The sequence below is a fragment of the Pongo abelii genome, chromosome 10, assembly GCF_028885655.2.
Source record: "Pongo abelii isolate AG06213 chromosome 10, NHGRI_mPonAbe1-v2.0_pri, whole genome shotgun sequence".
In the NCBI taxonomy this organism is placed as follows: Eukaryota; Metazoa; Chordata; class Mammalia; order Primates; family Hominidae; genus Pongo; species Pongo abelii.
The window spans coordinates 120,831,349-120,845,811 of record NC_071995.2 but is presented as its reverse complement, the minus strand read 5'-3'; the positions used below and the strand labels follow the sequence as shown (position 1 = coordinate 120,845,811).

General features: G+C 42.0%; 1 protein-coding gene across 5 annotated transcripts in view; it reads right to left on the bottom strand.

Annotated features, from left to right (window-relative positions):
* Positions 1-14,463, bottom strand: part of CFAP251 (cilia and flagella associated protein 251) — an 84,331-nt gene that overhangs the window by 44,794 nt on the left and 25,074 nt on the right. For 4 of the 5 annotated variants that reach the window (XR_008511722.1, XM_024256066.2, XM_054526287.1 and 1 more), the window contains 5 exon segments: positions 13,745-13,856; positions 13,465-13,545; positions 7,352-7,429; positions 4,903-4,953; positions 2,104-2,318 (listed from right to left, as the gene is read on the bottom strand). Coding sequence is in view for 4 of the 5 variants with exons in the window: in XM_024256066.2 (XP_024111834.1) it covers positions 2,104-2,318; positions 4,903-4,953; positions 7,352-7,429; positions 13,465-13,545; positions 13,745-13,856 (537 nt within the window). In the remaining variant the exon portion in view is untranslated. 5 annotated transcript variants of the gene reach the window in all.

Sequence of the window (14,463 nt, the reverse complement as noted above, 5' to 3'; positions counted from 1 at the left end):
AGCAAAGTCCATGCTCTCTGCTAGTTCTTCCCTGCCCTCCAAGATCAGCCATACACAATGGCGGTGGACAAGGATTTACACTCCCCATATAACTACAGATGACAACGGAGAGAATCGCTCCACCAGCCCTCCGAAATCATGCAGGCTGGCAATGGGACACTAGCCACTTTACAGGAAGGCACTACTGTTAGTGTGATCATAAAACCCTGTCCAGTCATCATGGCAGAAGGCAGTGCCATGTGACAAAATGGCTTTCATTTCCAGTCCTTGGATCCATCCCAAATTGGCTTTTTAAAAAAGACTTTGACATAATTCTAATCAAGGGGGGCAGACGAGGAGGATTTTTCTCTTACATATGCAGAGTGGTTAAATGAGGTTTCTGATTAATAAGCAAGGCAGGTGGGCTGAGTAATTGGCTTGAACATCTGTCACTGCCCTCTGCTGGACGGAAGCAGCAATACCGACCAAGTATCTTCAGAGACCTTTTCCTTCTTGGACTCCCAGGTCCTGACCGGGTTTTATTAACTTGGAGAACCCAGGCCTGGTCTTCACTGGATCCTAACCCCCAACCAATTAAAGGTTGATTGCATGGCCAACTGCAGTTATCCTATCTTCTCGCCCCACTGAGTGAGGGTGAAAATTTGCATTTCTCTTTGTAAAACCATGTCAAGACCTCATTGTTGCCCTGCATGGAAAGAAAGGCGAATGGAACCAAATGGGCGTTTTGAAAGCAGATGGCCCAGAGACTCTAAACATATGGGCAGGGTCCCCGTCACTAGGCAGTTTTCTCCACACCTTCGGGAACTTCTCTCACACACTGATGATGGCCACCATTTACCTAGGGTTCCCCTGTGCCAAGCATGTGCAGAGTGTTACATCCCTATCTCGTGAAATCCTCATAAAACCACTCTAAGAGAAATAGTACTGTTATGCCCATTTTACAGATGAAGAAATAGAGGCTCAGCAAGGTTAAGTTCCTTGCTCAAGGTCACTCAGCAAGGAAGGGACCCAGCTGAAATGAGCACTCTGTCTTAATTAAGGACTTTAATGACCATCTGTGAGTCCCCACAGCCACTCAAAGTCAGAGTTAGTGAATTTTATTAAGTTTTGATGCATTTGATTTTCTCACAATGGGTAAATATTATTTTTGTTTTGTTTTGAGACCGAGTCTCGCTCTGTCGCCCAGACTGGAGTGCAGTGGTGAGATCTTGGCTCACTGCAACCTCTGCCTCCTGGGTTCAAGTGATTCTCATGCCTCAGCTTCCCAAGATGCTGGGACTACAGCCGCACACCACCACACCTGCCTAATTTTTGTATTTCTAGTAGAGACAGGGTTTCACCAGGTTGGCCAGGCTGGTCTTAAACTCCTGAGGCCACCCACCTCGGCCTCTCAAAATGCTGGGATTACAGGTGTGAGCCACCGCTCCCAGCTGTAAATGTTATCTTGTAATCAGACAAAAATAATATAGCTATTCAAACTATTTTCTTACATTTAATGCATGTAAAATGTTGGGTGCAAAATCCATCCAATTAGCACAGAAGAAAAAATCTAGTTCCTTTTTGTTTCATCAACACAAAGGGATTTTTTTAAACATAATGCATGCTCATGATTTTTTTAAAAATCCAATTAGTATAAATGGAACTATAAAAAGAAGTAAATCCACCCCCATCCCTGATCTTAGTTCTCAGTTCTTTTCCTCGGAGGCAACCAATGTTCCCAGTTCATTATGACTCTCCCCAGAATACTTTATGCATATACAAAATATGCATATACATCCAAAAGCGGTATTTTTTTTTTTTTAAGACAGGAGGGTCTCACTCTAACACCCAGTCTGGAGTGCAGTGGCAATGATAGCTCATTGCAGCCTCGAACTCCTAGGCTCAAGCAATCCTCCCATCTCTCTCTCTTTGTTTTTTGGTAGAGATAGGGTCTCACTATGTTGCCCAGGCTGGTCTTGAACTTCTGGCCTCATGTGATCCTCCCACCTCAGCCTCCCAATGAACTGAAATTAGAGGTGTAAGCCACTGTGCCCAGCCTCCCATAACAATTTTTAAATATTTTTATAATCATCCATAGCTATCTTTTAATTAAGTTAAAATTACCTATCAGTTGTGGTAAGCACAGTGATACCCTCTTTCTGCAAATGAACCAATTTACAAGGCTTGATATAGGGAAAGCCCAAAAAGGTGGAGGCAGATGAGGGTGGGCGGTGTATGTCCCAGACAACCAGCTTCCCTTCCATTGTGGCTGAGAGTATTTGTGTTAAATTCAAGTGAAAGACGGACTGGCTAAACTTTCCCACAAGCTTGTTGAAGGTCTGTGTTTCAAAAGAAAGGTTATAGTTACTGTTGGTAATAAATATAAAACAAAGCATTTATCAACATGATATTTTATAATGCTATGCTGAAATACAGTGAGAAAAAGAGAAAGAAAAAGAAAACAATCACTAAAACCGTCTCCCATGGACTGCCATGGTCCAGGCAGTTCTGAACCTCTGGAGGTTTGCTAAGAGCAAGTGAAGGGTTATGTACTCTGTTCAATTACATTGTTTGTTTAAAGCAAATGAGAGAGTGGTTAATCACTGTTTATACCTGTTAAACTTCTCTTATGGAGGTTTCAGAGACTGGTAAAGAAACTAATGCCTGTTGTGAGTCAAAGCATGCTCTGGTTATAAAATAGCATAAAATAATTATCCCAGCCTCCTTTGATCATAAGGTATTTTCCCATCAGTAGAAAATATTTAAGCACTGTACCTAGAAATGCCCTATTCTCTATGCTGCCTGATTCTCTAATAATACAGAGAAGATCCTAAGGTTTACCTCTTCTGACTTGAACACAAGAGGAATAGTAAAATAATAATTAGTCAAGCAAGAGCACCAAGTTCTTTCTAAGAGCAGCACTGTTTCAATACATTTTTATCATTTCAAATGGCTCATTATTTGTGGATTCTGTATTTGCGAATTCACCTACTTTAAGAATTGATTTGTAATCCCAAAATCAATACTTGCAGCACTCTCACGGTCATTTGCAGAAGTGCATGTGCCGTGTGACAAATAATTTTACTCACTCAACATGCACATTTCCAGTTGAGGGCAGGCAGGGCAATGCTCTGCCTTCTTGTCTCAGCTGTGACTATAAACAAGTGTCCTTTTCATGGTCTATTTAGTGCCATGTTGTTTGCATTTTTGGTTGTTTGCATTTTTCTTGGTGATTTTAGTATTTAAATTGACCCCGAAACATAGTGCTGAAGTGCTGTCTAGTGTTCCTAAGCAAAAGAATGCTGTGATGTGCCTTATGGAGAAAATATGTAGGTTAGATGAGTTTTGTTCAAGTCATGAGTTATAGTGCTGTTGGCCATGAGCTCAATGTTAATGAATCAATGTTATATATTAAATAAAGTGTCTTTAAATAGAAATACACATAAAACAAGGTTATGTATTGATCAGTTGGTGAAAATGTGACCAGAGGCTCACAGAAACCTACCCCTATATTTCCCTTAAGAGCAATAGTTAAGTATCTGCTAATTTGGTGTTTGCAGAGACTTTATAGAACATAACTACCAACAATAATGAGAATTGACAGGATTTTTTAGTACTTTCATTTATGAAAAACAAGTCTACAGACAGAATAATCTCCTTGTGCCCATCCATCTCAACTTTTTATTTTTTGTTTTTGTCTTTTGGCATGCCCTCTTAAATAAATTTCTACAAATCATACCAAGAGAGAAGCAAGTATGCAGAAAACTCATCATCAGGTTCTCCCTGAGAGCAGGTTACATGGGCAGCAAATGCAGAAAATGCTACAGGAGATGACTCAAGTTCCACCTCAGATAGAAGAGCTTGCGGTAAGCAGGCAAGATAAAATGTTTTCTCAACATCTGGTTCACCTCCCTCTTATTGGCTCTTAAACATCTAAATACCTAATATCATGTATTATTCTGAAACTGAGCAGCTTTATGAGGGATCCACTCATGTTCAACGACTCTACTTATACTGTTTCATTCATTTTTTTTTTTTTATACAGGGTCTCGTTCTGCTGCCCAGGCTGGAATGCAGTGGCACAAACACAGCTCACCGTAGCCTTGACCACCTGGGCTCAAGTGATCCTTCCACCTCAGCCTCCCGAATAGCTGGGACTACAGGCTCATACCACCCTGGCTGGCAATCTTTTTTTTTTCTTTTTTTTTTTTTAGTAGAAACAAAGTCTAGCCTGTGTTGCCCAGGCTGGTCTCAAACTCCTGAGCTCAAGTGATGCTCTCACCTCAGTCTCCCAAAGTGTTGGGATTACAGATGAGAGCCACTGCACCCCCACAACTTTCGTTCCTTGTCAATATGCACATACACATTCTAAAAGCCATCACGTTTTTATATCTTCTCACAGAAATAACTCTTTTTATAACATTTTATTAGGGCCAGGCGCAGTGGCTCACGCCTGTAATCCCAGCACTTTGGGAGGCCGAGGCGGGTGGATCACGAGGTCAGGAGATCAAGACCATCCTGGCCAACACAGTGAAACCCTGTCTCTACTAAAAAAAATACAAAAAATTAGCTGGGTGTGGTGGTGGGCGCCTGTAGTCCCAGCTACTCGGGAGGCTGAGGCAGAAGAATGGCGTGAACCCGGGAGGCGGAGCTTGCAGTGAGCCGAGATCACGCCACTGCACTCCAGCCTAGGCGACAGAGCAAGACTCCGTCCCAAAAAAAAAAAAAAAATTTATTTTTAACAATACTTCCATTATTTTCAACTGACAATTCAATATGTATACAGGACCCAAGTAAAATTTTTCAAATTATTTCCCAGTAGCTTAATATCAAGATGTACAAAGAGTAGCCTGAAGCAGCTAAGCTTGCACATATTTATTCTCCACAAAATCTGATGGACAAAAATGCAATAGGCATACTCACTTTTTCAGTTAAAAGTGGGGCGCTATGAGCCAGTGTATCCCTCTCTTCATACTGATAAGAGGAAAAAATAATCACTACTCAAAAAGACCCAGTTTCCAAAGGAAGAACTACATTAATAATAAAAGCAAAACAAATACATATAAACAAGGTCAGAAATTTGCAGTTTCTACAGGTAAGAGAACTTGCTGCCTTGGGAAATATCTAAAAACATTCTGAAAGAAAAGCAAATACATAAAAAATATTTTAAAATGCCACAAATGATTATGACTTTTTTTTTTCTTGAGACGGAGTTATATATTAAATAAGGTGTCTTCAAACAGAAACACGTCTATCGCCCAGCCTGGAGTGCAGTGGCACAATCTCAGCTCACGACAAACTCCGCCTCCCGGGTTCAACAATTCTCCTGTCTCAGCCTCCTGAGTAGCTGGGATTACAGGAGTGCACTACCATGCCCAGCTAATTTTTTTTTTTTTTTAGTAGAGATGGGGTTTTGCCATGTTGGCCAGGCTGGTCTCGAACTCCTGACCTCAGGTGATCCGCCCACCTCGGCTTCCCAAAGTGTTGGGATTACAGGCGTGAGCCACCGCGGCCGACCTTAAGGTATTTATTAAAGTTTTAAAGCCTTATTAATAGAGAATTTGAATTTGCATTAAATACTATGTAAAGTCACAATCAGCTGGGCACGGTGGCTCACACCTATAATCCCAGCACTTTGGGAGGCCGAGGCGGGTGGATCACTTGAGGTTAGGAGTTTGAGACCAGCCTGGTCAACATGGAGAAACCCCATCTCTACTAAAAATACAAAAATTAGCCAGGCATGGTGGCAGTTTCCTGTAATCCCAGCTACCCGGGACGCTGAGGCAGGAGAACTGCTTGAACCCGAGAGGCAGAGGTTGCAGTGAGCTGAGATCGCACCACTGCACTGCAGCCTGGATGACAGAGTGAGACCCCATCTCAAAAATAAAATAAAATAAAGCTATAATAAATATCTTAAATAATGACTATCACTCACAATCAGTGACTCAATTTTGGTTTTGCTTTACAATTTTTTATTGAGGTAAAATTCACTTAACATAAAATTAATCATAACCATGTTAAAGTGTGCAATTCAGTGGTGTTTCATACATTCACAATTCTGAGCAACCATCTAGATCCAAGACATTTTCATAACCCCAAAAGGAAATCTCCTACCCATTAAGCAGCCACTCCGTCTCTCCCCAGGCCTTGAAAACCACCAGTTTACTCTGTATCTGTTGACTTGCCTATGCTGGACATTCCATAGAAATTGCATCATACAACATGTGACTTTCGTGTCTGGTGTCTTTCATTTAGCATCATGCATTCAAGGCTGATCCATGTCACAGCATGTATCAGTACTTCATACAATAACATTCCATTGTATGGATAGACTACATTTTGTTTACCTACTCATCAGCTGATGAACATTTGGCTTGTTTCTACCTTTTGGTTATTACAAATAGTGCTGCTGCTGTGAACATTTGTGTAGAAGTATTTGTTCGAATGCTTCTTCTCAATTCTTTTACATCTTACCTTGGAATTGCTGAGTCACATAGCTATTCCATGTTTAACTTGGAACATTTTTTGTTTTGTTGTATTTTGTTTTGTTGAGACAGAGTCTCACTCTGTCGCCCAGGCTAGAGTGCAGTGGCACCATCACCATCACAGCTCACTACAGTCTCAAACTCCTGGGCTTAAGCAATCCTCCAGCCTCAGCCTCCCGAGCAGCTGGGACTACAGGCATGCATCACCATGCACTGTTAATTTTTTTAAAATAATTTTTTGTAGAGATGAGGTCTTGTTATGTTGCTCAGGCTAGTCTTAAACTCCTGCCTCAAGTGATCATCCTGCCTTGGCCTCCCATGGTGCTGGAAGTACAGTCATGAGCCATTGTGCTCAGCCTCAATGTTTTTTATTCTCATGATTTTGCCCTGTGTCAGTATATGTATCACTAATCTGTTTGCTAACTCCTTTCTAAAAGGGAAAAAAGGCCAAGGTCTCAAAAAAAAAAAAACCTGTATTTTAGAGCCAGGTGTGGCCGGCTCACCCCTCTAATCCCAGCTACTTGAGAAGATTAAGTGGGAAGATCACTTGAGCCCAGGAATTTGAGGCCAGCCTGGGCAACATAGCGAGACCTCATCTCCAAAAAAACCATAAAACTTGTATTTTAGTCTTGTTAAATAAATTCAGATAAACATTTGCCTCATTACTTCAATAAAATTTAATAAATAAAATTGAATTATTTGCTTTTGATTTAATATGCTAATTGCTAATGGGACTAAATACTATAGTTAAATTAAAACATTTTAATATATATTCATTGCTTCCTAAGTAGAGATATTATATTGTTACATTACTGAAACATTCGTACTCAAAGAATGAACACATACTTCTACCCACATTTAAAACAAATCAAAATATTTCTACTTACCCATGCATAATATATTGCCCATGTTTTACTATTGCTCACCAATTCTTTATTATTTGTTGGGTTAAAAGTAACATAGTTCTGAAATATAAAGTATGAAAATACATTAATGATAAAGTTTCTGTTTCTGGTTAAGCTGAAAGTTAAAATTAAATAATAATTTTAATTAAAACAAATGAGTAGGAATATAAAACAGAAAAGATATGGCATTTGGTAAAAAAATAGGAATATCATTTAAATACTGGTGATTAAAATAAACAGTGTCAAATGTGTTCCCTTTCCAGTCTGATCTATTATAATTCATCATCTATAAATTGGAATAAGCTTTTCTTTTTTTTTTTTTTTTTGAGCCAGAGTCTCGCTCTGTCACCTAGGCTGGAGTGCAGTGGCGCCATCTCAGCTCACTGCAGCCTCTACCTCCTGGGTTCAAGTAATTCTCCTGCCTCAGCCTCCTGAGTAGTTGGGACTACCGGCATGTGCCACCACACCCAGCTAATTTTTATATTTTTAGTAGAGATGGGGTTTCACCATGTTGGCCAGGCTGGTTTCGAACCCTACCTCAAGCAATCCACCCGCCTCAGCCTCCCAAAGTGCTGGGATTACAGGTGTGGGCCACTGCCCCTGGCTATAACAAGCTTTTCTGATAGTGGTCAATTTAAAATAATAACAATAATAATAATAATAAAATAAATTGGAACAAGCAAAAGTAAACCAGTATTCAATAACCTTTATTCTGTATCCTTTTAGATAAAGACTGCTGCGTATACATTTCTAAATTTGACAGGGCCACACGCTATCTTGGAATGAATGCAAGATATTGGAAGGGGATTCTAATTCCTGCGAAGATGGTGAATAGCATGGGCTGCTGGCTCCCTTCCCAAAAACCAACCCTGCAGAAACTATGGAAGTGAGGGAAACTTTAAATACAGAAACCAAACAGTCACAGCAAGAACAACAAAGCAAGCTCTTCCTGGGGAGCCATGGGGTATGTGTTTGAAATGTGCATTGGAGGTGGGTGGCTACAGCCTGGGGAGAAGGGCTGCAGGAGACAGCACTAAGGGACAGGCTGGAGAAAAGCTTTTTAAGTTCCATTTCTGCCATTTCCACCCCGTCTCCACGCCTATTCCTTACCTATCATTTTCTGAACATTTTATGAATGTTACATACCACAGGAGTGTAAACTACTAATGCCAGTGTTTGAGAATTCATATCAGAACAGCACAAAAGCCTGGGTAGGGTAAGGAACTGGCAAAAGCAAGTGCATGAGGCAGACTTCACAAAGCCTGAAAATCAGCCTCAAACGACCTCAAGCTCTGATTAGATTAAGCTGACCACTCTGCTAAGTGCCTTTAAGAAGCAGAAGTCAGTCTTCTTTGGACGAAGTCATCTCAAGCCTCAAATTTATTTCTACACTTTAAAAAACACAACATCAGGCATTCAGTAAAAAATAGCCAGGCATATTAAAGAGATACATCCAGGCCAGGCACTGTGGTGTATGCCTGGAATCCCAGCACTTTGCAAGGCTGAGGCAGGAGGATCGCTTGAGGCCAGGAGTTCAAGACCAGCTGGGCAACAGAGCAAGACCCCATCTCAAAAAAAAAAAAAAGAAAGAAAGAAAAGAAAAGAAAAGAAAAAAGACCCATCCAAATGACTGAAAACCAAGAGGAAAAAGCAATCGGCAGAAAGAAGCCACAGGAGATCCGAGTATTGGGGTTATTAGACACAGACGTGACAATCACTGGATTAACACGCAGGAAAGCAGAGGACAAGATGGGGAATCTCAGCAGATAGCTCTACTTAAAAAAGAATCAAATGTAAATTCTAGACCTGAAAAAAATGATTTAAAACTACGCTCAATAGACAGTTTAACAAAAATTTAGATACAGCCAAAGAAAGAACTAGTCAGCAGGAAAGGAAGACAAATTATAGTAGAAAACATCCAGACTGAAGCAGAAACAGATGAAAGGATAGAAAATACAGAAAACAAAATAAAAGACCAGTGGGACAAGACCAGAAAAGGTCTAACGTATATGTAATTGGAGCCCCAGAAGGAGAATAAAGAAAGAATGTGGCAGAAGAAATGTGTAAAGAGGTAATGGCTGAGAATTTTCCAAAACTGAGAAGAGATATAACATCTCAGGTTCAAGAAATCCTAAAGGATAAGCTTTACAAAAATCAACAACATACCCACTTCCACACAGACACATCATTGAAAAGCTGCTGGGGCTGGTGCAACATTGGCTCACGCCTATAATTAACGCACCTTGGGAGACTGAGGTGGGAAGGCCACTTGAGCCCAGGAGTTTGGGACCAGCCTGGGCAACACAGCGAGACCCCATCTCTACAAAAAAAAAGAAAAATTAGCCAGGTATGATGGTGCTACCTGGGAGGCTGAGGTGGGAAAATCACTTGAGCCTAAGAGATCAAGGCTGTAATGAGTGGTGACTGTGCCACTGCACTTCAGCCTAGGTGATGGAGTGAGACCTTGTCTCAAAACCAGAACAAAACAAAATAAAACCCTACTGAAAACCAAGGGAAAAATCTGTAAAAGCAGCTGGGGTCCAAGGAGAGAGACACACAACATTCAAAATAGGGATTGACAGCTGACTTTTCAACAGAAAATAGTAGAAACCAGAAGACAACAGAATCACATCCTTGAAGATATGAAGTGCTGAAAGAAAATACTACCATTCTAGAATTCTATACCAAAGGAAAATCTCCTTCAAAAATAAAGACTTGTCCATGAACATTCACAGCAGCTTTATTTTCAATAGCCACAACCAGGAAACAACCCAATGTCCATTAACAGTGAATTAATAAACAGTTACATACCTATTCAATGCACTACTATTCAACAATAAAAAGGAATACACTACTGATACGTGCAACAACAAAACTGAGTGAAAGAAACCAAAGCTCTCTGCAAACGGAGTCCATTTATTATACATGAAATTCTGGAAAATGCAAACTGATAAACAATAATCAGGATGGTAGACGTTAGGAGATGGATAGAGGGATCAGATCACACCTTGGAGGCCACATGTCATGGAATTTTAATGTTATTCTGAGGACAATGAGAAGTTACTGAAGGATTTTAAGTATGGGAATGATGTAATATTTTAATTATTTAAAAATATGGCCGGTCATGGTGGCTCATGCCTGTAATCCCAGCACTTTGGGAGGCCGAGGCAGGCAGATCACAAGGTCAGGAGACTGAGACCATCCTGGCTAACACGGTGAAACTCCGTCTCTACTAAAAATACAAAAAAATTAGCCGGGCGTGGTGGTGGGCGCCTGTAGTCCCAGCTACTCAGGAGGTTGAGGCAGGAGAATGGCGTGAACCCAGGAGGCAAAGCTTGCGGTGAGCCGAGATTGCGCCACCACACTCCAGCCTGGGTGACAGAGCAAGACTCCATCTCAAAAATAAATAAATAAATAAATAATTAAAAATGAAAAATAAAAATAACACTCTGGCCGGGCACGGTGGCTCACACCTGTAATCCCAGCATTTTGGGAGGCCAAGGCGGGCGGATCATGAGGTCAGGAGATCGATATCATCCTGGCTAACATGGGGAAACCCCATCTGTACTAAAAATACAAAAAATTAGCTGGGCATGGTGGCACGTGCCTGTAATCCCAGCTACCCGGGAGGCTGAGGCAGGAGAATCGCTTGAACTTAGGAGGCAGAGGTTGCAGTGAGCCCAGATCGTGCCACTGCACTCCAGCCTGGGCAACAGAATGAGACTCCATCTCAAAAAAAAAAGAAAACAAAACAACAACAACAACAAAAACAGTCTGACTGCTGTGGGAAGACTGTTAGAGAGTGAAGCAAGAGTGAACGCAGAGAGACCAGCAGGCCAGATAATGCAGGTAGAGGTGACAGTGGCCTGGACTAGGATGGTGGCGACAGAGGTGGAAAGGAGAGGAAAGATACCAGGATATGTCTTGGAAGTAAATAGCCTTGGGAATAGATGACAATACCCAAGAAGAAAGCATAGCAAAAAGAAGAAGAGGGCCGGGTGTGGTGGCTCATGCCTGTAATCCCAACACTTGGGAGGCTGAGGCGGGTGGATGGCTTGAGCCTAGGAGTTGGAGACCAGCCTGGCCAATGTGGCATAACTCTGTCTCTGTAAAAAATTAAAAAATTAGCTGGGCATGATAGTGTGCACCTGTAGTCCCAGCTACTCAGGAGGCTAAGATAGGAGGACTGCTTGAGCTCAGGAAGCAGAGGCTACAGTGAGCTGAGATTGTGCCACTGCTCTCCAGCCTGGACAACAGTGAGACCCTGTCTCAAAAAAGATTTTTTTCATTTTAATCATTTTAAATTTAAATCACCATGTGTACTCAGCAAGGTTGCAAGGTACAAAATCAACACACAAAAATCAGCTGCCTTTTTATAACTAGCAATGAACAATCTAAAACGGAAATTAAGAAAACAAATTCATTTATAATAGCATCAAAAAACCACAAAATCCTTAGGAATAAATTTACAGGAGGTGAAGACTTGAACTCTGGAAATTACAAAACATTCCTGAAAGAAATTAAAGAAGACATAAATACACGGCAAGGCATCCCATGCTCATGGATTGGAAGACAACACTGCGAAGATGATGATACCACCCAAAGTGATCTACAGATTCAACGCAATCGCTATCAAAACCCCAATGGTGTTTTTTGCAGCAATAGAAAAATCCATCCTAAATAGCCACATATGGTTGGTGGCTACTGTGTTAGCACAACCTTAAGGAGTAAGAAAAAATTTTTTAGGGGCAAGAGGAACGTTGGAGGGAAAGGAAAGAAGATGGACATATGGCTGCATAACCATATTTCCCTGGCTGAGTCTAGTCACCCAAACCCTCTGTTTGGGTTTTAGATCCTGCAAATCAGGCATGTACTTATCACAGTGCCTGGCACAGAACAGATACTCAATAAATATATGACAAATGAAGCACGCAAGGATGAATAAGACAAGTCACAAAAGCAGGGAGCAGTGACCCAGGAAATAAGGAGACCTGATAGAAACTTTCTGGGTGTCCTTGGCAAGTCACCTCACGTAAGTTGGGAGCAATAATGATGACTTCCCTATACTCCTCAGAGTTAGTTTTACAAGGTTCGAAGTAGTTAAGAGCACACTTCTAGAATAAGAAAGACTGCCAGGTGGGTGATTTTAGACAAATTATTTAATAATTAATGGTAGTATTCCATAGATAATAATATCTTTTTTGCTAGCATGTTTGCATGGATTATGTGAGATAATGTAAGTAAAGAATTTAGCAGACTCTGGAACATAAGTGCTTGAAAAATATTAGCTATTATATTCAAGTAAAATGAGATCAGGAAATGAAAGGGTTTTAAAAGCTCTACTGAGGCCAGGCGCAGTGGCTCACGCCTGTAATCCTAACGTTTTGGGAGGCCGAGGTGGGGAGATCACCTGAGGTCGGGAGTTCAAGACCAGCCTGACCAACATGGAGAAAACCCATCTCTACTAAAAAAATACAAAATTAGCCAGGCATGGTGGCGCGCGCCTGTAATCCCAACTACGCGGGAGGCTGAGGCAGGAGAATCACTTGAACTTGGGAGGTGGAGGTTGTGTTGAGCCGAGATCGTGCCATTGCACTCCAGACTCCAGCCTGGGCAACAAGAGCAAAACTCTGTCTCAAAAAACAAACAAACAAACAAACAAACAAACAAAAACACTCTACTGCAACATAACACAACTCTACTGAAACAAAAAGTAGGTTCTGGCCTGGCATCAGTAGAACTTTGTTTTTGTTTTTTTGAGACAGAGTCTCACTTTGTCACCCAGGCTGGAGTGCAGTGGCGCAGTCTTGGCTCACTGCAACCTCTGCCTCCCAGGTTCAAGCAATTCTCATGCCTCAGTCTTCCAAGTAGATGGGTCTATAGGCATGCGCCACCACGCCCAGGGAATTTTTGTATTTTTAGTAGAGACAGGGTTTCACCGTGTTGGCCAGGCTGGCCCTGAACTCCTGACCTCAAGTGATAACCCACCTCAGCCTCCCAAAGTTCTGGGATTATAGGTGTGAGCCACCACGCCCAGCCTGGCCTGGCACCTGTATAACTTCAGGTTGATGTTTACAGGCTCCAATTGAACTCACCTGAACACCGTACTCTGTGGGGAGTTCGAGAGTGCATGCTGGCGTTTCTACTGCCAAAGTCCACTTCCAGATGCATACCTTCTGTAGGTGACAGTAGAGAGACGGGCATGAGAAGGTCTGTGAAGTCTGAAGTAACTTACACCTCTTGTGGTGACCCCAAAACTTCAAGTAACTAAGGACAGAGGCCCAGACTCTGTGCTTTGGAGTCTGGTCTTTTGAGAATATCACAGACATCACGCAGCCCAGCCTGAACAGAGCTGAACAGGGCCAGGGCCTTTACCTGGACTTCAGCATCTGAGATGGTTGCCAGATACTTGGCGTCGTGGGTCATGGCCATGGCCCTGATGCCGCTCCCTTCAGGGCAGCTGTCAAATATTGTGTGCACAGGAATACTGCAAAATAGGACAAGGGGGGGCGACACTTGCTGAGGTCTCCCTGGCTTCCCAGAGAGGCCCAGGGCAGGTCTGACCTCAGCCCAAACCTCTCCAAAACAGAACAAAATGTGGTCTATCCATACAGTGGAATCTTTCTGAGTCATAAAAGGGAATGAAGCACTGACGCATGCTATGACATGGATGAGCCTTGGAAACGATGCTGAGTGAAAGAAGCCAGGCACGAAAGGCGCATAGTGTATGAGTCCACTCATATGAAATGGCCAGAATAGGCAAACCCACAGAGACAGGTAATGGGTGCAGGGTGTCCTTCTGGGGCAGTGAAAATGTTTTGGAACTGGATAGAGTTGATGGTTGCATAAGAGTGTAAATGTCACCGAACCGTATGCTTTAAAATGGTCAGTTTTATGTTATGCGAATTTAACCTCAACAACAATAATAGTCAAGCCTAACTCAAGGCAATGGGCCTGCTGTTTGCCCTCTTCACAAGCTCTAGTTTCTCATTCACTAGGTACCAGGCACTGATTCTGTGCCAGGTTATGCCTGGCAGGAAGGATGTAAATATGAAAAGATGACTAGGACAACGTCCCAGCTCTCAAGGAATCGG